The sequence below is a fragment of the Neopelma chrysocephalum genome, unplaced genomic scaffold (assembly GCF_003984885.1).
Source record: "Neopelma chrysocephalum unplaced genomic scaffold, ASM398488v2 Primary Assembly neopelma1_43, whole genome shotgun sequence".
NCBI classification, from domain to species: domain Eukaryota; kingdom Metazoa; phylum Chordata; class Aves; order Passeriformes; family Pipridae; genus Neopelma; species Neopelma chrysocephalum.
In genome coordinates this window covers 23433301-23456741 of record NW_020897702.1, presented here as the reverse complement: position 1 = coordinate 23456741, position 23441 = coordinate 23433301, and the positions used below count along the sequence as shown (strand labels likewise).

General features: G+C 43.3%; 1 protein-coding gene across 4 annotated transcripts; it reads left to right on the top strand.

Moving 5' to 3' along the window:
* The first annotated feature begins 6351 nt into the window (after nt 1–6351).
* On the top strand, nt 6352–22941 carry LOC113964883 (TRPM8 channel-associated factor 2-like). Of its 4 annotated transcripts, XM_027677660.1 has the most exons (11): nt 6352–6734; nt 7191–7285; nt 7369–7504; nt 8371–9000; nt 11290–12260; nt 14258–14352; nt 15315–15528; nt 16755–16994; nt 18787–19124; nt 20682–20804; nt 22404–22941. In XM_027677660.1, the coding sequence occupies exons 1-11, from the start codon at nt 6685–6687 to the stop codon at nt 22455–22457; spliced, it is 2946 nt and encodes a 981-aa protein (XP_027533461.1). In that variant the 5' UTR covers nt 6352–6684; the 3' UTR covers nt 22458–22941. The 4 variants fall into 4 exon arrangements, with proteins under 4 accessions (XP_027533461.1, XP_027533462.1, XP_027533463.1 ...); XM_027677661.1 differs by lacking the exon at nt 22404–22941 and having other exon boundaries at nt 7386–7504; nt 8367–9000; nt 20682–22371; XM_027677662.1 differs by lacking the exon at nt 22404–22941 and having other exon boundaries at nt 7386–9000; nt 20682–22371.
* The last annotated feature ends 500 nt before the right edge of the window (nt 22942–23441 follow it).

The following is a 23441-nucleotide window of genomic DNA, read 5'->3' as shown; positions in this document are numbered from 1 at the left end:
GTTTCTGTTTGGGACAGGTACTTTTTCAGCCACATATTGTATATGTCATAACCCAGCATTTGTTAATTGCAGTATGTAGAAATGATGCCAAATTATCTACAAACATGCTAGAATCAAGTTTAGGAAAGTGATAAATAGTAGAAAAGAAAGGATATCTCTTAGTGGAGATCACTTGCAGATGTTATATGTCTCATATTTTCTGCCATCTCCCTGTTTTCAGCATAGCAGTGCAAGCTCTTACATAAGTAATTTAAAGCAAGTACTGCAAGCTATGTCCCTTAGTAACTTTCTAAGACTACATAGATACTGTTTAAGGCCTTCCTTAAGGGCTGTATGGGCAGAGTTTTATGGATCAGGGGACAGAGATAGTAGCAAAAAGACAGTGAGTATTTTAGGTGATGTCAATGTCATAATGCTTTTGTTAGAGTATGGATGGAGGGAAGGCAGCTTAGAAGAGGAGACTCCTTTAAGGCATTATAAAGGAGCCTCGTGTCAGGCCTGTTCTCAGAAGATACATTGTAGAGACAATTTTGAAACTAAAGACAGTCACTAAGCAAGATGGGGAGAATAAAAAGAAAAGATTTCAGAGCTTGATGGGTATGCTTAGGTGAAGAGAAAATGAAAAATCTGGCAATAGCTTTCAGGCAGAGTGGAAGACAAGTGAGATGATTACCTCAAACAGCAAAGACTAGCTCGGGCAGTAAAATGTCCTGAAAAATATCTAATTGCAGCAAGAGTCTGGAACAGCCTCCCAGGACACAGAGCCAATCTAAAGCTGGTCAGCAACATGCTAGAATTATGAATAGGCTTATTCAAAGACTAGCTAGAGATAACAAGGTTTGGACATAAAGCATAAAAGATGGCATGGGGCAACACAGCTCAGCTGGAACTTTGTTGGCAGGTCCTACACAGGCAAGGGCAGGACTCAAGGTGGCCTATAGCCCATCAAGAAGGGAGGATCTTTGGGTTGCTATCAAATGGTCAACTTCCCGGGTATGTCATGGCTTGAGTCACTGCACTGTGTAGGTTGACCAAAACCCCACTGGGACAGGCTGTGGCCTCAAGTTCACTTGCCCAGCTGTGTTGATCATGCTGGCACTGCAGACTCACTGGAACTGGGAAAAGGAGTGAGGAATGCGTGTCTGCACAAGCTCAAAGATGACATTATGAGATAGCAGCAAACAGAATAACCAAAAAAGGAATGACCCTGGCTATTAATTTGTGATTGGAACAGGAACTGAACCCAAGCTCATCATGAGCACTGGTTTCACGCTTGATTGGCTTGGAAGGGCTGAGCACAGGGTGTAAGAAAGGAATAAAGACAAAAGCCACATACTGTATCAACTTGGACTCACCACCAGCTTGCAGATGGACTGACAGCCCAGCCATCAGCAGGGATGCTCCTGATGCCAACTGCAAGGGAAGACAAGATTCAACCCAGTGTGGCTTGAGTGTGGTGAAGACATTCCTGGGGAAACTAGTACCAAAAGGAGAGCTCACAGGACATGAACAAGAGCGATAATTTGTGCACCCATATTATTTGAAGTAAGGCTTTAAAACTTTGGTCAATTGTAAATATCTAGCTAGCTAGCTGCAATAACGAAGAGCTAAGTTAAATTGTTAGGTTTTTTAAGTTAGTTTTTTTAAGCTAGTTTTTTTAAGCATATGTTTCTTCTGAGGTATTGTTTGGTTAGTCTCAGAATCCAAAAGAAACCCAAGATGTTAGTGTGTCGCACTTATGCTGAGTTGGAAAAGAATATGATTTAAGACATCAGGGATAGCTTGTAGTTACTTCTGCTCGTTGCATTATAAAATATAACAGTGATAAGGAGGAAATTATGCTCAGCATATAGAATTGCACTTTTTTGTTGCAAGGAGTAATTCTACCCTTGAAGTCCACAGTAGGGCACAAACCTTCATCAGTCTAACCCTATACCGTTATTTTGTGTGACATGCCTGTGACAGGCTATTAAGAATGTCACCTGCTGCGTACCACCTGAATTATACCCTGCCTGTTTTTCATTCTCAGCTTCGCTGAGCTGTCCCAGTATCCCTGGTTTCCCTTGCTCCTTGGCAGTGTAAAGGAAATCAATTCCTGTCCTTTTAGTTTGGAAGGGATAAAGTTGTTGGTTTTCCTTATCCTTTACCACATCACTACAGATTGTAGTAGATTGGCATGACCTCTTTTCTGTTCCTTTTCAAATGAAAACATAGCAATACACTCATTCCCTGCTTTAAAACCAAGCAACATTTAAAGGGGCGTGACCTGAGCTGTTGTATAGCAGGCATGCATGAGACTCAACCCTCCAGCACCGGATTGGAAAAGGGCTGTCTGTATCTGCAGTTCCCTGGGATTTCTGAGCTGTTCTGCTCCTTGTTAACCAACAGATGTCAACATTTTTCTAAAACTATGGGGCTTAGGACTTGCAGATAGGCAAGGTTTAATTTTTAAAAAATTATTTCTTGGTATGGTTATGATTTCTTCTCCTTTGCTTCTGTACATTACCTTCTATTTTTTAGTAATTTCATTTATGTGATATATACACTGTCCTTTGTTGATCACAGATGTAGATTTTCAAAAAGACTAAACAGCAATTTTTTTCTATAGACACCTCTTCTGATTCAGCATATCCCTGTCTTTACTATTCATAGCTCATCAGCCTAATTTCAATTCATAGAAAGTTAATAAAATTAATTTTAATTAAGATGTTATTTACTTTTCCAGATGCAAAATTATTTTAAAATACCAAGTCAAGTTTCATCAGCTGCTTTCATTTTGTTCTTTCCTTGCCTTAAAAGCAATCAAGATTACTAGACAAATGTATGTATAGACATTCTGATTTTATATTTCTTTGCATCCTGTTAGCCAGTGAGTCTACCCTAATGTGTGTATGTTAATACCACCAGAAAGGATGGGCAGTTCATGTTTGGTTTTTTTCCTAAAAATACAGCAACATTTCACCAGGCTTAGATATTGTAATGTTTTGTGATCTATTGCTGTGAAGTGCCATATGAAAATAACACCAATAACAGTAATTATGGATAGCAATTGCCTGATTGATTCTCCTGTACTTTTACTAAAAGATACTTTTTTTAAGGTTTTATCAATTTTCAATCTTTTTCCTAATAACTCTTGGGATTGTAATTGTAAAAAAATTAATTGCAGTAACTTCCTTTGTTAATTTCTTTCTTGATCTAATTTTAGAGTTCTCATTAATTTGCAACCTAATCTACTTCTTTGGCTCTATTTTCCTAGGATGTATTTAGATTTTGGGTTTTTAAATTTTATTATGTAACCTTGGAAAGGTTTTCTTTTAATGTATTTTTTTCTAATTTTATCTTTCCATTCAAGCTTTCCTGCTTGACTGTCTGCACCTTCTCCATCTCTCTTCTCTGGCTGTGTCAGGGGAAGTTCAGATTGGATGTTAGGAAAATATTCTTTACAGAGAGAGTGCTTGGTCAGGCACCAAGCCTGTCAGATTACAAGAAACATCTGGGCAATGCTCTTACTCATATTGTTTAGTTTTAGGTAGTCCTGTGAGAAGCAGGGAGTTGGACTTGATGATCCTTACAGGCCCCTTCCAACTTGAGATATTCTGTAATTCTGTGATCTGCACTAGGTGCCTTCTTTTGCCATAGTTTTGAGCACGTTTAAAGAAAGCTGGTTGTCCAAGTTTAAGTGTTGTGCTCTCTTTTGTGTGCAGTCAGTTGCATCTGAATCTCTTGCTTCATCTCACCACCTTTTTTGCCCATTGCTCGATCTTTACATCTCATGGCTTACTGCTTTATCTTACCTAGCATAGCCCAGTGGTGACTTCAGGGTGCTTATACTTTCACAGGTATAGGGCAAAGAATGTTCAGTTCTGGGAGTTCTCACATCCATGGAAACACAAGTTTGAGCCCATTCAGAAATGGACCAGCCTCACAGTTACCCTGAATGCATGGGAGCACACACTGGCTAAGACCAAGTTCCTGATCCTCCAGCAGTACAGGCTACTGAGCTCATTACTGCCCCAACACCAGCCCAGGCTCTCGCTTGAGTGCTTAGACCAGCTACAGAGCCTGCTTAGTCTTGCAATGTAGACACTGCTTTTCTTTATAAGAATGTGCCATAGAACTTTGAAGCATCCTCGCAGGTTTTATGTATGTTAAATTTGTATTTGTGCTACACAGCACACAAGTCACAGAATCACAGAATGTTTTGGGTGGAAGGGATTTCAATGATCACCTAGTCCAAACCCCCTGTCATGGGCAGTGATACCTTCTATTAAACCAGGTTACTCAAAGCCCCATCCAACCTGACTTTGAACACTTTCACTGGTGGGGCATGCACAGTTTCTCTGTGCAACCTATTCCAGTGTCTCCCTACTGTCCTTGTAAAAAATTTCTTCATTATAGCCAATCTAAATTTACCCTCTCTGTTTAAAACCTTGTTGATGATGAATAGGTATAATGAATATAAGTATTTTTGTCTCTTCAGCAAATACCAAATGTCGGCATTCCTCTCCTTGCTCAATTTGTCAAAAAATATGTGAAGAAGAAAGAGTCCACCAATTCCTTACTAGCTGCAGGGTTTGCAGCATACTTGGGTTTTGGTTATTGTGCAGAAGACAGCTGGACTGTAAATCTGAAATAGAGGAAAGAGTGGAAAGCCCATGGGTCAACTCTATTTAAGAAGAACAGCCAAGTCCCTAGGAATTGTGTGTCTCCCTCACTTAGGCTGCCTGTGTTCTTAACATGTGATCCACCCCACTGGCTGTCCTGTGTCTTTTGTCCTGTTTCTCACAGGTTCTCCACAATCCCGTACTTTTGACTCATGAAGATCCTCACAGGGTTTACAGGGACCTTAAAGGCTCACCCAGAGTGACTGACCACTTGACACACAAAATCTCCCTTACTCACCCTTAGAGCTCCCCCAGGTCATCTGTCTCACAGATATTCTTCCTGAGTGGACCAAGGGGTATTCCTTCCTTTGTAGCACATTTCTTTGGCTTGTGTGTGATGGCTTCTGGACAGCAGGTGATACAATCTCAAGTCTGTATTTAATGAAATTTGATTATCTTCCCACGGCATTTTTGTCCCTTTTCCAGAGACAGAAGAAAGGCTATGATAGAGTTAGGCATCTTGCAGGATTTATAAATGTATGCTCCAATACCTACTCTCAATTTTCCCAACTCTGCAGGGAGTAGGAACTGTCTGGAGGTGAGAGGTATAAGGGGCAGGAGGGAAGACAAGGGATCAAGAATCTGTCTGAGACACTGTCATGGAGAATTTGTACTTCCATGTTAAGAAGGAAGGCAGCTAGGAGCCAAGATCTTCCCCTTCCTTCTGTGTGTGCCCAACAGTAGTTGTTTCCTCCTGACTGACATGAGAGACATACAGACCAGTCTTCTGTAGCTTCCTTCAATTCTTGTTAGCCATGTGTGTTCTCTGTCCCTGCTGTGTTTTCTCCCATCTCCCTCTTGAAAGAGATCATCTGTAGTTGTGTCTATTCTGGGTCTAGTGAGTGCACTTCCTTCCCTCTCTCCACACTGAAATGTTTAACACAATTGAAATGGAGAAACTGTGATTACATACGATTTGAGAATTCTCTTATATGATGACAATTGCTTTCAGTTAAGAGAGTTAAAATCCTTCACAAGGCAGCCACACCTTGCTCTGGATAAATACCAGGGAGCAGTAGTCCTCCCAGGTCCAGAGTCTAGGATGTTAGCTTTCAGATCCTGTGATAAGAAGAAAGGTGGGGGCTAAGAAGTTTTCTAAGTTTACTTCAAATCTAGTCCTGTAGGGTAATCATCATGTAGAACACCTGAAGAACAATTCTAAGCACATATACAGGCTACATGGAGAATAAATTGAGAGCAGCCCTTCTGAAAAGGACTTGAGGATGTTGGTTGACAAGAAGCTCAAAATGACCTGGCAATGTGTTGCAGCCCAGAAAGCCAATCGTGTCCTGGGGTGTATCAAAAGCAGTGGGACCAGCAAGTTGAGGGAGGGGATTCTGCCCCTCTGCTTCACTCTTATGAGACACCACCCGGAGTACTGCATCCAGCTCTGGAGTCCCTAGTGCAAGGAAGACATAGACCCGTTGGAACAAGTCCAGAGGAGGGCCACCAAGATGATCAGGGAGCTGGAGCACCTCTCATATGAAGACAGGCTGAGAGAGTTGGGGTCATTCAGCCTGCAGAAGAGAAGGCCTTGGGGAGACCTTAGAGCCCCTTCCAGTACCTGAACGAAACTACAAGACAGCTGGAGAGGGACTTTTTACAAGGACATGGAGTGATAGGACAAGGAGTACTGACTTTAAACTGAAAGAGGGCAAGTTTAGATTGGATGTTAGGAAGAAATTCTCTACTGAGGGGATGGTAAGGCACTGGAGCAGGTTTCCCAGAGAAGTTGTGTGTGCCTCATCCATGGAAATGTTCAGAGCTGGGTTGGATGGGGCTTTGATCACCCGGTCTAGCGGAGTGGAGTGAACAGCTCAGCAGCATCAATCCTCATTCAGACAAAATAGCTTCTCAGGTCTTGTTTTGCACCTGTTTTCCATTGTTTCAGGGCTGGGGGAAGGATGTGAAACTGCAGAAACTTGTTTGCCCCATTGTTTTGTTCTCCTGAGCCACATGGTCCAGTGGACGGAGAGGGGGTCAGGTGCCATCTTGCCTTTGTCTGAGAAAATGACAGCAGATGCTCTCTATGGGAAGTGTTTTTGTCTGTTCGGTGGTGGATACCCTATTGTGAGTAGAGCACTCTCTCTTTTGTTCCCTCTTTAATTGATACTGATGTCGTTATGGCAAGTTTCTCAGGAAAATTGTGATTCCAAGTTGTGGTCTCTCCAAGTGTTTCCTCTGTTGTTGTAAGGGATCAGGGGAGTGGGCAACTTGAGTGGGGTTAATTTTCCTGCTGGGTTTTTAAACTAGCACAATGGGAAGCGTAGTTTTTGTCCTGTGTTAATCAGGATGTTTGACTCATAAATCTTATGTTAAACAACAGTGGAGTCTCATGAATAGTTTGGATGGAAAAACAGAGCTTCCAGGCATGTCCAGAGGATATGAAATGAGAATGATACTGTCATTCTTGATCAGGTTGCTGTTTCTAAGCACTTTGGGACTTGTGTCAAATCCAAATCAAGGATGCAGCTGCCCCAGGACTTACCATTTTCCTGTGTTTGCATAACAAGTATTTGCTTTCAGGGTAGCCAAATATGAAATGCATGTGAAGATTGGTGTTGGCACGCGATGCTGCCCAGGAAAGGGCCACGCCCCCGTGGTGCAGCTCCTTTCATGCAGTAAGTGTTGCGTTCCAAGTCACTCCTCTGAATCCTGAATGACAGAAACTGCGCGAGAGTGGGTTGTACTCTCTGTCTCAAAGTCTTCCTGTTTGCACAGTCACAGCTGCCGCAGCTCGACAGAAGACGACCTCAGGGAAAACCTAAGCCAAACTTTCAAACTGAGGGAGCCTTAATAGCACGTGTCACCCATAGACCCCAAAGGGCTTGGCAATCAAGGTTAGTACCATCCTCCTTACCTCGTAGATGGGAAAACAGATGAAACAAAGAAAAGAGAAATTATTTTCTTGAGATTGCAAAGCAGTTTGGATCAGGAAACTAGGGCATGAATCTCCTGTGCCCAGACCTGCTCTCCTAGGTACTGTGTGACTTAAACTGAAGTTATTCCGGGGAGCTGGTTGTCTCCATTGTTTGTGCTTGCTCTCCCCCAGCCTCAGAGCAACTTCTAATACTAAGCAAGAGCTTATAGGGCCTAAGTGAAGGTAGAAAAATACAACTTTGGAACAGCATGTTGCAGCAACTGTGTGTAGCTCTGTACATATCCAATTAGGAGCTAAAATATGACCTGCATGTTCGAATTATGTTGTGTTTTCTGTTGATACAATCTTTTCATTTTCTGAGTGTTTCTGTGTAAACCACCTCTACCAAGCAAGTTCCTAATAGACTTCCTGGAACCTCTGGCCCTCTCCATCTCCAAATAAATTGTTAATGGGGAAGTGAATACCTGTATTTCCCTATTTTGTCCCATGGTGCTTAGCAGAATTTGTTGAAACAGTCATTTTCTTTGCCTCCATCATCTTGATATACTTGTCACTTTAATTTTTTAATTTTCAAATTTAAATTTTAAATTTAAGTTAAATTTAAAATAATTTTTAAAATTATTTAAATGGTAAATACTGTGATAACAAAGCCAAAAAAGCAAACAAAAAAAATACCAAATCCCCCAAAAAGTTGTGTCCACAAAGCGGATTCCTTTTTGTTTGGAGTTCCTACTAGACAAGAAAATTACTCCACAGGGTTGTTACAGCTGTCCTTTATTGCTAAGCCATGCTGTAATGGATTTTGGTCTTCTCTCCACCAGATAGGAGCTTCCTGAAGATGAAACCCTCTGCCACCTATGAGCTGTTAGTGGACAGTGTTGGGCCATGGGACTTCACTGACGGTTTTGTTCCTTGTGAACTGCTACTTGTCGGAGAGGATGCCTACCCTGTGCTCCTGAGTGCTAAGAAGCAAGTTCTGATTGCTGTTTCACAGTATGGGAAGGGCCGGATGGTGGTTGTTTCCCATGAAGGAATCTTGAAGGACTCCAAGTTTTCCCAGTTCCTCAGAAATGCTGTGGAGTGGCTCAAGCCTTGCCCCGAGGCCCTAGTTGGGGTTCATTCTCGGTTGGATTCCCTCTCCCAGGTGCTGCTCAGGGCTGGCACTAAAGTACAGGCCGAGGCAGAGCTCAGCCCCTCCCTGGGCGTGTACTGTGTGGATGCCTATGACAGCTCGAAGGCAAAAGACCTGGTTGGCTTTGTAAAAGGGGGTGGAGGGCTCCTCATTGGAGGCCAAGCCTGGCACTGGGCTAGTCAACATGGCAAGGAGAAGGTGCTGTTCGAATTCCCTGGGAACCAGGTGACCAGCGTGGCTGGCGTGTACTTCACAGGAAACGCTGTGGAAAAAGGCATCTTCAAAGTAGCTAAGAAAATTCCCAAGATCCCATTAGTTGTCCCGTGAGTATCTGAATTGCTCTCTATTTAAACAATGGTTCAGGTTATGCAGGTGAGCTGTTTATAGAAGATTCGTGAGGTGAGAGTTGAGGATGACGGTGAATGCTGGTTCTTTAATAGCCAGGATGGGATGCAACTGTTGTCTTCCAGTTTAAAGGGGACCTTTCCACTCTTTGTAATTGGAAAGAATGGTGTTTTCTACTGCTTCCAGTGCAGCTGGGACAGGCACAGGGAATCCATTCAGGGAGAAGAAAATGAGGGGAGCCATCTTTTAGAGCATTCTGCCTGATCAAGTGTACCTGAGTGCAACACACAGCAACGGAGGGACAGGAGGAGGAACTCCTTTCCCTCTCCCCATATTGAACATTTAGGGCAATTTTCCCATAGCTGAAAACCAGGTTGGTGATGAAGCAGCAGGCCAGCCCTCTGGGCCAGGCTTTGGCTGACAGCTGCTAAACCTGTTTAGCCTGTTACTTGCAGGAATTCACCTTCTGCAGGTGAGACTCTGGGGCTGCCCCAGAAGTGAGGATGCAGGCTGGGTGCCACCTTCCTTCTCACTTCTGACATGGGCTGAGGGCTGGAAATCTCAGTGCTCACAGTTTGTTTGGGATTCCAGCCTGTCCCTTTGGGTCCTGGAGCATCAGGTGTAAAACTCAGAGCTGTTATGACTCATATCACACAGCCGACCAGTCATTGGAGTCCTGGGCATTGCTCTGCCACCCTCCTCCCCTTGCCAGTGGCTGTGCCTGTTGCCACTTTCTGCTGAGTTACACAAGGCAGAGCAGGTTCTCCTAGGAGCATGAGTGCTGCTGCACTTCTACTGTGTGGCAGCTTCATTTCACTGTAGGGAAAGCCACAACAGTTGCAGTAAAAGTCCCTGCAAGTCTTTCCTTCACAGCCTTTTCCTTGTGGGTATATAATACTAAATTTCTAGTATTTTCAAACAATTTGATTTGACACTTTCTGGATGCTCAATTTATTTAGTAATGAAGGTAGTAGAAATCTCAGCTGTTGGATTCAGTGAGGTGCTTAGAATACAGCTAACAAATAAAGTTATTATTTGAAATTTGCTGGTTCATTTTTGTCCCCACCTGCATTGCACAGGCATGTTCCCACTGCTTCATGCACAGTGCACAGAAGAGGGAGAGGGGTGGAGAATTCAGCAGAGAAAAATTACATCGCAATTAATATGACTCTAAATGGTAACTAAGGTGAAATATACCTCGTTAAGGTTGCTTCTGTGGTGATTTTGATTCAATCCAGAGCCACAGAGAAATTTAGGTATCTAATTTCTGTGCCTCTAGGCCTTCCTGCCAGCTTTGTGTACAGAGAATCTGACTGCAGTCTGAGGCAGGTGCTGTGACATAAGCCAGGGCACATACTCTGTGTGACAAAGGGTCTCAGTAAAGTAGTAACCAAAGGAGAGCTGCAGATTTAATTCCTGTGATACAGGTGTGCAGAAGGGCAGCATAATTTATTCTTACTGATTTGGCTGCAATGGCCACGTAACAATAGATACTTCACAGGTGTTGGGGGAAAACTGTTTGGCAGAACCAGGAGAAAGTGTGCACAAAGCAAATGAGAGTCATTCAGCATGTCTATCTCCACAGTGACATAAAGGAGTTATATGGAAATAACAGAGATAAGAGGACCTTGCACAGCCTAATCTCTTTATATTGTGGAAACCAACAATGTGAGGTTATGTGAGGTCTGTGTGTTAGGGCTCCAATTCAACTTCTAGTCACTCATTATTTGTCTAGCTGTGTGTCTGCCTGTCCATATAGCCCATCTGTCCTTGCTCTCCTTCTTCAATTCTCGGCAGTGGCAGAGAGAAGTCTTTTGGGCTTGCCTAGTTGATAAAGACTAGGGCAGGGCAAATGGAAACAGTCTCTTTCATCTCTGTTTCTGTTATAGGAGATCTGTGAATTCCCACACCATTTGCAGTTTAAACCTGCAGTTTAAAAAACATGAAGGGTCTGATTTTTGAGTCTCTGCAATGTATTTAGATTTTCAACTGGCTCTTCAAAGTCAGAGACCTAGAAACTTCCTTTTGACCTATTCTTTTCTTTTTCTAAATGAGTGCTGAGATTCTTACAGATTTACTTGGCTGTAGAAACTGAGGCTTTAAAAGAAAAAAAATGAGATATTGCCGTATTTTATTTTTTTTAATGAAAGAACGGACAGCATGATGTACTAGGATGAGGGAGGAAGAAGAGGCAAGGATGGATGAGGTTGGTTTCGAGCCAAGAATTCTGGGATGGGGGCTAACCTGGACCTGTCTTAATTCTGCAGGCACCAGGCCAACCTCAGCCTTGATGCTGAGTTTCTCCTGCGTGACGTGCTGGAGCTGGACTTGGTGACAGGGGGTATTCCCTCCACCTTGCTGGTGCATGGTGTACTCTCCTTCCCCCTCTGCCTGGACAGCTCGCACCGCTGCCTCTTGGCTGCGGCACACTATGGCCGAGGCCGTGTTGTGGTGGCAACCCACGAGAGCCATCTGTTCTCCCCAAAGCTGGCCAGATTCCTGCTCAATGCTGTCTGCTGGCTGGATGCCGGGAGAAAGGGGCTGGTGGGTGTGGATCCCAGCCTGAAGAAACTGTGTAGCCTCCTCTCTCTGGAAGGGGTGAAGTCACAGGTGTCACAGCTGACAGGTGACCTCAGCGTGTACTGCTGCTCTTCTTACAGCGACAGAGAGGCGGAAAGGATTCACACTTTCGTGGCAGAAGGAGGTGGCCTATTGGTGGGAGGCCAGGCCTGGTACTGGGCTTCCCAGAACTGTGGCAAAGCTGCTGTGGCAGAATATCCTGGCAACAAAATCCTGAACCGTTTTGGGCTGAGTATCCTGGGACAGAGTGGCCAGGCGGCCAAGCACCGGCCCGTGGGGCCTGGGGAGCACTACCACTTCCGCAAGGCGCTCCTGCTCTTCAGCACCCAGGTGAACAAATGTGAGGAGCTCACGGAGCCCCTGAAGGACTGGCTGCACTGCCTAGCACGGGACTGTGCTGCCTTCCTGCGCATCCCAGCCCACGACTGCCCAGCATATGCCTCGCTGCACCGCATCCTGACCAAAGTGCTTCAGAGAAGTGGGATCCCACAGGTCAGCAGGCACTGCCCTGTCAAGAGAAACTCCAAAGAGGCAGTCCTGCTCTGCATGGCAACCGAGCTGTCCCTCACCATGACAGACAGTGCAGCCCTGGTGCAGAAATGTGCTGCTGGGGTCTGTACCCTCCCTGTCACTGTGGAAATTGATGGCACAAACCCAGGTGAGGAGTGTATCTCCCATCCTCTTGAAACATCCTGTTGCTGGGGTCAGTGTGGTACCTGGCCTCAGCATGCATCTGTCTGTGTATGTCTGAACATGTGCAATTTCACTGTGAGCTTGAGAGGAGGGTGACTTCTGTGTAGTGGCAGACGGGCTCCTTTTGTGGTCAGCCCTGATTTCAGCACTCTGAAACACCCTGTGAAAGTCTTTCTTCCTCACTGTTGGTGCACAGGCACCTGGAGAAGATGAATCCCCTAACAAGTGTTACCCCAGGGTACTTGCACAGCACAATGGCTTTGGCAATAAAGCTTCTTTAGGAAACCCTGTGCTCTACACTGCAGATTGCTGTTGTCATAGTCGTGCTGATACAGACATCTATGGAGACATCCTACAAAGAGATAGGAGTTAGAAACAAAAGGGGTTTTTGTTATCTAGATAATTTCAACTTGAGTTACAGCACAGTCTCACATCTTGCTGTATCAGCACAGTTAGAGGAGTGAAGATCTGTTTTTGGGGGTGAAAACGGGAGGCTGGAAGTATGTTGGGAACTTCTTGGGCTGACACGATCACTGAAGCCAAGGTATTTGGTAATTACACCATTAATGATTTGTCTAAGCTTAGGCCTTGTATCTGTACAAGTTTGCTGAGATTCCTGCTCATAACTGATATGTTTAAAGTCTAGGTTAAATTCCACTGGTAAAGTTTTATCCCCTGGACACATTAATTTTGAGATTTGATGGGGGTTTTTTTTGGTATTAGAATATGATTTAGAGGAGTTGTTTCCACACTGTTCTAATGAGATGAAGGAGACTCTTTCTGGAGTGGCAATGCCTGAGTGCAGAGGTTATGCAAAGAGAAAAGTTGTGGAATAACTGCTCACTGGTTTTAGTATTAATGAATCCGGACAAAAGGGGAAAATTGTTAGGGTTGGTTGAACTGAATGGATTGGCTCAAACACAGTATTTTGTTTTAATAGAAATATTCAGAATTTGTGTCATTTCACATAAATAAAAAAGAAAGAAATGCTAGCAAACCCTGAACACCATTCAAAACTGCCTTTGGTGCAAATTCAGCAAAACTGAAATGAACTGGTAAAACGTTGTGATATAGTCTAATCTGCATTTTTCTGTGGATTAGATTTTGCTTGACAAAACTGATCTTGCTTTCTTGGTTGACAGGAAAGGTTGTAAGTTGGGTGCTTTACGGCAGTTCAGCTCTTTTTAGGACTTTTGGTGTTTGTATTGAAACATGACTAAGTAAACTTTATGTCAGACCTTGGGAGTACAATCTACCCAATATGTATGGTAGAGATGGGTCAGTTTTGCACTATGTATTGCAAGTATTTAAAGAGATCTAGGATGAGGAGACTTGCTTTTCCAAGAGAAGACTGTCTAGAAATGTGCTGAGTTGTAGTGACATGATGGGATACCTAGCATAGAATGATCTCTTTAGACCTTCTCATAACTTCAGTCAGCTAGAAATGGGAATTCCTGTGGGCTCCAGCTTGTGCTGGAAAAATACAGTCAATAAGGAAAAATGCAATGCTCCTGTCAGTCTGTTATTTGGGAAATATTTTATGACCATTACAACTTCAACTGTGTTTAATACTAGCATAGTTAGCATCCCTTATGAGGGCTTTAGGGTAAAAGGATCTGAGTGGAGGAGGTGTTGGAATTTTGGTTTCTTTTTTTATTATTATGTATTATTTTTAAAAGATACTAGTAAATGCATTTAAGCTTGGCATTTCCAGAAGTTCAAATTTGTGTGGGCTTGCTTGCTAATGGTTTGATGTTCTTGTTCATGCTGCTACCCTATAGCTTTGAAACTGTATTTCTGACAGGTTGGGTAAAATGCGAGATGGTTCTCTGAGTGTAGAGCAAGGGATAAGAAAAGGATGGAAGATTATTCTCCTGCTGCAACTTGAAATCTCCAGAATCTGTAATGGTCAGGACAAAGAAGTGTTTGACTGTTCAGAACTGTGTTCTCTCTTACCTTTAGGTAAGACAGCCTGGAGGAGTACAGGACTCTACCTCCCTGAAGGGCACACAGCGGTTATAACATGCCCATGCCTAGTGGTTGGTGCTGGTCTGAAGGTAAGGTCTCTCTGTTTTGGCTTTAGTTTACACTTCTGTATTTGACAGGTGAGCATTCAAAAATTTTCTCCTTAACGGTTTTTGCTACCTTTTCAGTCCTTTCCTACTGCTGCCACCCTGTGGCACTTCAAATGCTTTGTTATCATTTTTTCACCTCGTGTTCTTACTCTCTTCTTTTGCATTCCTCCTGTTTTTGTGTGCTGGAGGGATAATTGAGTGTGGCTGCTGCTTGAGGGCAACTATGTTTGTTCTGTTATTGTGCAAAGAGGACTGGGCCCTTCTATGCAGCAAACTTGATTCCATCTCTTCAGATTTCTCATAAATTACTTTGACAGTGCTGTCATTACTGCTCATGTAGATGTATCCAGAGCAGAGATACACTGTTACTTGGGATCCCGTTCCCCCCAAAATATGACACAGGTAAATGCTTACCTGCTTGAACATTTTTTGCAGTGACCTTCCTGCAGCTGAAATGCAAAATTACTTCAGGTGATCTGTCTGATCCTGCAGTCACGTGCTGTTTGTTTTCCTGTAAGAGGTCCAGGGAAAAGGCACAATAAAATATGTAAGCCATGTGCACATCTCCTATGCTACAGGGCGTGACTTTGATGCTGGTAAAGGATAGAGGAATGATCAATGCAAGTATAGTGTAGTGAAAGAAGTCACTGCAGTACCCTGACCAACTGGTGAAGGATGTAGTTGAGCCAGTAATAATGGGAGAATAGCTGTAAGACTGTCTGAGACAGGGATAGCACTGAACTTCATCAGCTTTTTTCATCGTATTTACTGATCCTGGCCACCACAGGCTGAAAAGTTGAACTAGGCTGGAGCCGGAAGGCTGCTTCTGCGTGTGTGCTCTGCAGGGACAGTACTGTAGCAGAGAGCTCAGGATGTTGAGGTCAGTCTGCCAGATTGCACTCGGACACCTTTTCCTATGCTGTTCCTATGCTTCTGTTTGGCAGGTGCAGATTGGGTGTCACACAGATGACCTCTCTCATGCCAAAGAGCTGAAACGGGCACCAGTGGTAATACGCAGCTGTGATGTTGCCTGCCAGAAGCAGTCCATTTCTTGCCTCTGGGGTGGCCTGATCTACATCATAGTACCAGCAAAGAGTGTCCTGGGGAAGGTGCCCATCACAGTGGAAGGGGCAGTCAGAGCTCCTTTCTTCAAGCTTGGTATGTTTGTTTACCTTAGTGCTTTTGTCCTTAGGGCTGCTCACAGATGCTGCTGTCCCTGTGACTGAAAGTAAAGATGGTCCTGTGCTTAGGAAGGTCTTAAAAAATGCTTGGGTTTAGGAATAGCCAGCTTTAGTTTCCTTACTGTAGTGTCCTCTGGGATTCCCATTTTTCTACCCATTTTTATAAACAGTAGAAAGGTGGCCCCCAGGACTGTCAACCTCACTTCTGTGCCTGGAAAGATCATGGAACAGATCCTCTGAGATGCTACGCTAAGGCACATGGAGGACAGGGAGGTGATTTGGGACAGCCAGCATGGCTTCAGCAAGAGCAAGTCCTGCCTGACCAACCTAGCCGCCTTCTATGATGGAGTCATCAGTGGACAAGGGAAGGGCTATGGATATTGTCTATCTTAACTTCTGTAAGATCTTTGACATGGTCCCCCAAAAAATCCTTCTCTCAAAATTGAAAAGACATGGACCTGTTGGAGTGGGTCTAGAGGAGGGCCATGGAGATTACTGGGTGGCTGGAGCACCTCTCCTGTGAGGAAAGGCTGAGAGAGTTTGGATGTTTAGACTGGAGAAGAGAAGGCTCCTGGGAGACCTTATCGTGGCCTTTAAAGGGGGCCTTTAAGAAGTATGGGGACATACTTCTTAGCAAGGTCTGTTGTGATAGGACAAGGGGTAATAGTTTTAAACTAAAAGAGGGAGACTGACCTCTGCCATGACAAAGCATACCTTGTTCTCTGCCTGCTTTACTGTACCCCCATGTGGCCATCTCTAGTGCCTACAATAAATCTCTGATGAATTTCCCGTGTTTCCAGTTTCTCTTCTCTTCCTGGATGCAATTTCGTCTTGCTCTTCTGTCAAACTAAACAGAACCAGGGTTGTTGTGTGAAACAGAAAATCTCTGCTAGAGAAGAAGAAATCAGACACTGGAGAAACTTGATGCTTCTTGTTCTCTGATGGAAAACAGGGATGTGTTCTTGCTATGCTACTCTGTTATATGTCAGTCCTTTTCTGTCTGTTTCCTACCCATTAAAGAGCCTGGGGAGACTTCCTAAGCACAGAATAAGGATTGGCTATTTAACAGCCACCACCCACAGTCTTGGAACTGTTTTCCATGAAAATTTTATGACCACAGTCTACTTCTCCAAGCCTGACCTCTGTAAGTGTGCTCAAAAGTCAGAGCTGCTCTAAAACCTATTTCCTTTGTTGTTGATGTAGGGGAGACCTGTGAAAGCCTGTGGAAGGCCTGTATCCGACACTACCCTGCTCCCTGGGCAGAACTGGCTGTTGAGAATCTTATCCTGACGGTGCCCTCCGACAGCATCCGCCACATGGAGAACCCACGGCCACTGCTGACCCTATGGAATGAGATCATGGTGGCAATAAGCAAATTGGCAGCCATACCAACAAAATTCCCAAGGCCAGAGAGGATTGTAACAGATGTCCAGATCTCATATGGTAGGTACATTGCCATATGGCCTTCTCAAGGGCTAAGAGACAAGTGGCCTCCAACAGCAGTGTCTGTTCCTTCAAGGTTATTTTGCTAAAACCAGACAGGGAACATATGTGAGGTGTTAAATGACTGTGACCCTTGCATAATTGCGAGATACTCCATCAGGGTGGAAATGTGGTAAAGCAGGGCTTGAAAAACATATTGACCTTTTCAGATGACTCCCTGCTCTCAAAACTACTGTTGTCTCCTCAGCTGTTCTTTTGTCTGGGTGTGTTAAGATGCAGAGCTGCTGACTGCAGTGGCATTAGCTTACGTGTAGTTACTCATTCTCCCTCCTGAATGCCAGTACAGCTGGGAGACAGTGACCCGATTTCTATTTTTTCTCTGCCTCAGCCACAGGATTGGTTTTATGTGTTCAGTGACAATTTTTAAACCTCCAAGTGCCTACTTGCTGGAGATGGGCTCCACAAAGGTTACTGTGGGCAAAGCTTAGCCCAAAAATATGTGCCTGAGAGAATGGCAATGGAGAAGTAGAACCTGTATTGCTGTCAAAGCCCATGAGTGTGTGTTTTTGCAGCTGATGCTTCCCACTCCAGCTTTTCCGGTTGAGAACTGAGTGCCTTTGATCTAGAGTCAAATTATATGGTAAATGAACTTTGCAATAAAAATTTTGTTCAGTTGTTTTTCAAAATATACTGGTTCAATTCATCATCCCACAAAGAGACAAGGGCTTGGCATGAACCCTGATGTCCTAACTCTTTACTAAGCCGCATGGAAAGAATTTGTGACACATCTTGGGAGCACTAAGTTCTGCTATCCTGAGCAAATGTCAGTTAAAAAGATCACAGTCTACAAACATAAAATTCCTTTCTGGTTTGGGTGGACTAAATGGTTTCACTCATGTTACTGGACCTGAACAGTGATTGCTAAATGCGTACATCCCTACTGTTAAAAGAAGAGGAGGCACAAGATCTGAGTTCCTGTGGGAAGGGGATTGCAATTCATGTTCTCCAACTTGGGCAGTCTGCAAGCTTTGTGTTCAAAGTCAGCTGTGTAGGCTCCCTATGCAGTGAGTGTAAAGGGTTGCTTATTCCCTGTTACAATAGACATTTGAATTTGGGGGCATGAGTCTTGTATAGAGTTTTGGGCTTCTTCAAGAAGGACCAATTAGGGATGAAGACACAAAGGAGTCATAAGTAAACTCCCTTGTAATGCAAGATTCTTGTCCATCATCATGGTGGGAAGTTGTTTACAGAATAGCTATCCTACAAGGCTAAGAACAGGCTTAAGTATGACAAGCTTTGCAGGAAAACTCTGTTTTCCACGCGTCTAATCCACACCACTGACTACTGGAGTGCAGACCTGCAGTATCCACACTCTGCACAGGAAGACTCAAGGTCTGCCATGGTGCTGAATCATGTGGTTGTGTCGGTGTCAGCTGTGCTCAATTTGTGAGTATTCTGGGCAATGGGCAGGCCTTTCCCCTCATCCTAAAATCTCAGTCTCAGTTCAACCATGAGTGTATGCTTATGTATAAAAAGGAAAAGAAGGTGAAACTGTGCTTAACTGATATTTCAGTCCTACCTTTACACTGCTTATTTGCCTATTTGCTAGGGCAAAACATGATGCATTTCCTTACCTCACAAGGGGGAAAATTGGTCATTCATAGTAGTACAGTGTGGTTTGTGAGATAAGGGCAACGCGCTCAGAAATGGAAAAAAAAGATTAGTCACTTACGTCTGAGAGGCAGTGAGGTGAGCACTTAGTGACGTGTGTTGGTACCTGTCCTTCCTGCAGGCTGGATGCATGCTGGCTACCCCATCATGGGCCACCTAGATTCGGTGAAGGAGATGTTAGATATGAAGCATATGCAAACTACTGGTCTTTGGGGTCCTATCCATGAACTGGGACACAATCAACAGCAGCAAGCATGGGAATTTCCCCCTCATACCACAGAGGCCACATGCAACCTCTGGTCTGTCTATGTTCATGAGAAGGTGCTAGGGATTCCCAGGCATCAGGCCCATGAGGCCCTAAAATCACAGTGTCGGAAGGAAAGGATAAAAGAGTATCTGAGGAAAGGCGCTCAATTAAAGGACTGGAACGTGTGGACTGCTCTGGAGACATACCTGCAGGTAACTGGGAAAAATGCGTGCATTCTTAGTGCAGTCAGTGAAGCCTGTGTCAGAGGGATGTCTGCAGCTTGATGACTGTAGCTGTCAAGCCTTGTAAACATTTACTTACTATCTGGGTTCATCTTGGACTCAGAAAGCACATGTGAGGTATATAGACAGAGTGTTTAATGCTGATGTCTCCTGAAAACCTTCTTTTGCCAGACTTGGGCTTAGCCACTCTTGGAGGTAGCTTACTGCAATATACTAATCTTTCTCCCTAGGAGAGAAACAGGAACTCCTGCTTGTTATACAGCATGGGAAAAGGATGATCAGACTTGGGCACAGTTCTTTAATCTACTGCAGATTTCCTGTGGGACACTGGGCTAGTTGGTAAAAGAACCTTGCTATTGTAAAATGTCTAGAAGAGCCAGGCTTCGAGCAGTATTATGGCCAAGCTCCTTTTTACAAAACATGCAAAGAGCAAGGTGTTTTATCAGTCAATGCACTGAGTGGAGCCAGTGTAGTCCATCAAGTGGGAAGGGGATGGGTTCAGCTCTAAAGAGAGATAAAACATGAGATTTTAAAACATGAACCCTGTCCTGGATTAAAGTGCATTCCCTTGGGAAGCATGCAAGAGAGATTTTCCTCTTCCCTTAATCCTCTTAGCAACCAGTAGTCTAATGGAGACAGCACTCAATCTGATTCTAACTGGGGAATGTAAAGGAAATGTCCATTATAATGTCTTAACCTACTGACTGTTGTGAAGTGTGTTTCCTTCAGCCCCCTTGTCTGGAAGCTCTCACATCTTACATGAGCAACAAAATATTTAAGTATCAATCCTGATTTTTCCACATCCCAGAGAAGCACCCGAATCATCAAGCTGAAAAGTAAACCTTTGGGGTTTTTTGTGCAACGAATATAAAAATAGTTGTACAGAGTGAAACAGTTTTAAAAAGGGAAATTTTCCCACAATACCTTACCAGTTTGGCCAGTGTCCCCCTGCCTCACTCACACTTATAGGCTGGCGTTAAATATATATATATTTATATATATAAAGTAACCACCTCCTGTCTAACACAGGAGGTTACTAACACAACTGCTAGAATAAATGTGACGTGAAAGAACAACTACAATTCTACAACAGCAGCTTTTCTGTATGAATCCCTTTTGTTCTTATTCCTAGCCAAAACACATCCTGCTTACAATCTTTCCTTCCTATTTTCTCAATATTCCTTGTTCTCCTTGTTCTTCTGTGCTCCTTCTTTCTAGATATTCTGTCAGTGTCCTCTGATGCTTTTTCACTGCACAGGAAGCTTTCCTCTCTCCAAAGCAGCAGCAGTTGCTGACATTTCTGCATCTTTCATCTCTGTTTATTTTGGGAGGCCAGTGTAATAGGAAGGTATTTTTTTGTACTCTAGTTATGCTCTGAAGCCTGAAAGTTGGATGCTTTCATCTAGGTTTACCTTCATTCTAAAAGACACTGCAGAAAACTATGAAATCTTCTATTGTTTGTAACACAGGAATAATGCCACTGAAATGATAACTTAATTGTTTTTACAGTATGTTCTTCTCCATCAGTTGCAGGAAGGGTTTGGTTGGGACCCCTTCACCCACCTCTTCTCTGACTACCAGAAAATGTCCACCATCCCAAAAGACAACCCTTCTAAGATGAATTTATGGGCACGGAAGTTTTCTCAGCAGGTGAATAAAAATTTGGCTCCATTCTTTACAGCCTGGGGATGGCCTATCAAGAAAGAGCTGATTCTGGAACTGTCCTCTCTACCCAGCTGGGAACAGGATCCAATGAGATCCTATAAACTATAAAGGAAAACTATCTAAATCTTGATTCTCATACTAGCTATGGCCTATCTTTTTCTCCTTGTGTGCTGCATGATAGCTCACTATGTGCTTAGATTTACACTGGATTCTTCAGCTTCTTGCTGACAATGGAGGCCAACCCCAACAGAAATTCAACAGGAACTTGTCTGCAGATCAGCAATCTAAGCTATCTTCTGAAAGATTAAATAACCAATGAGCTTTGTTCTGGGTTCTTCACCTCAGGAGGAATGTAATTCTGAGTTGATTTAGTTCCTACAGAACCTTTCTCTGATGAAATGGAAGCTTTCAGGGTGAAGCAGTCACTGGAACAGTCTCAAGGACAGTATCAACGGAATATAGATCTGTAAGGCAAATAGTAGCCTCCACAATGTTCTACTCTTCAGTTATAACCTCAGTGACATGAGATTTTCACTATTGTTTTTCTTACCCTAAAATCCCTAATTTTTAACTCCTCTAATTATGCAGAACTTCCACACCTACTATTATGAAAGTGACCTTGTAATGTTTATATACAGGTTATATAATACATAGCTGATACTGAAAATGCTGTAGATTTCTTCCTACATTCTATGACTCTGTGACCCAACATCCAGCTTCATGTGTGTAAGTCAATTATAAGTTGTAGTTGTCACTCTTAACCATGGCCTGACAATAAGATACATGCCAATGTAGATGGGAGAGTGGAAGCAAAGAGGTGACTTGATTGTAATCAGTAATGGTTTAACTCGTGCTCATCAAAAGTTGAAACACAGGCACTGACCTGACAGCCTGAGAGAGCAGAGAGAAGGAAGACAACAGTTCATCAAGACAGTAAAAAAAGACCAGAATAGAAATTACCCAAATACTTGTTACAACAGCTTTTCATTTTTGTGTTGGCTCAGATGTAGTTCTGATTTCCCAATGATTTATCGTCTTTCAAACTTTTTTCCATTCTTATTGACAATTAGTATGAGTTTATCTTCCAATAAAATAAATGCAGAGGCCATACATAGTTTAAACAGTGTTTCAGTACTGGTTCGGAGGTTCGGAAGACTTACATGGTATAAAGATTTAGACCTGACCCTACCTATAGAAGCATATTTCATCCCTAATGAGTTTATGAATAAAAGTTTCGCTTGTGTCCACTTAAAAAATATACAAAATGTATCAAAGTGCTATCGGATCTGTTATCAGATTGGTATATAAACTGGGGGGAGTTGGCCAAGTGCCACTGATCACAGCACAGGGACAGGCTGGGCATCAGTCAGTGGGTAGTGAGTGACTGGACTCTGCATCACTCGGGTTTCCTGGGGTTTATTCCTCTCTGTGTCTCTTTCTCTACCTTTCATTGCAACTATTGTTGTTATTATTATCATTAGCATTATTGTTATATTTTACTTTCCTTCAGTTATTAAACTGTTCTTAACCCATGACTTTTACCTTTCTTTTATTCTACGCCATTCCACCTCATCCCCTGCTCAGAGGCAAGGCAGTGAGCAAGTGGCTACGTGGTACTTAGTTTCCAGCTGGTGTTAAACCATGACACGCATGAAACATTGAGTAATTTCTGTGACATTGTATTTCAAGCAGCGGTTATGGAACAATTCAGCATGCATGGGAAAATCCTAGGACACACCTGGGACCGACCTGAGCAGGAGCTGAAGTGGAAAAAAAGTAAAATAGATTAGGATGCCACATTGACCTTAGCAAAAATAAAACCAGAAGCAGAGGATTTTCGTGCTGTGATAAGCTAAGAATGGGTGGGTTCAGTGGTGAGGTTTTCAGATTACGTGTAGACTTACTGGCTTCATTTTTACAGTCAGTTTGCTTTTAATGGAAAGTTGTCTGCTGTTTCTATTTACTCCTTTCTGCCAGTAGGGAGCCCAACAAAGATTTGATGAAGGCTTTCCTATTATTATCAGGCTAAGGGGGATTTCACTAATAGCTGAAGCATCGGATTTGCCAAGGCACTCGGAGAAACACACTGAGGCACAATACCTCTTCAAGGATAAATGTGAAATAAAATAGCAATGACTGTCAATTTTATTAACTACTTTTGTATAACTCTTGCTAGCAGCAAATTATTTTCAAACATGGCTTTTTCTTCTGTTGATAGTAAAGAACTCAGTGGTACTGAAGGAGCTGCTGATTTAATAACAGGTTCTGCTCATTGTGTTTCTCAAAATTTAGTTAGACTACTAGAGAAATTTGTGCTAATTGTATTGGTTATTTTGATTCTCCAGCAACAACCTTAGGAAGTAATCCACAAACCAAGCATAGATGAAGTGGGACTCATCTGCCCTGGTTTGGCCTCCAAATATTAGCCGTCTCAATCTGAGCTGCTCACTCAAGACTCCCTTTAGGGCAACTCACCCCCTAAGAGAGCGCAGAGGATTTGCCTACTTCTAAGGTAGGTTAGATGAACCATCACCTCAGCATGAAAGAAAGTAAACTCTGCACTGTGACAGTGACATATATGATTTTTTGACCACTTTGCTCGGGAGTTCAGTGCTATATGCA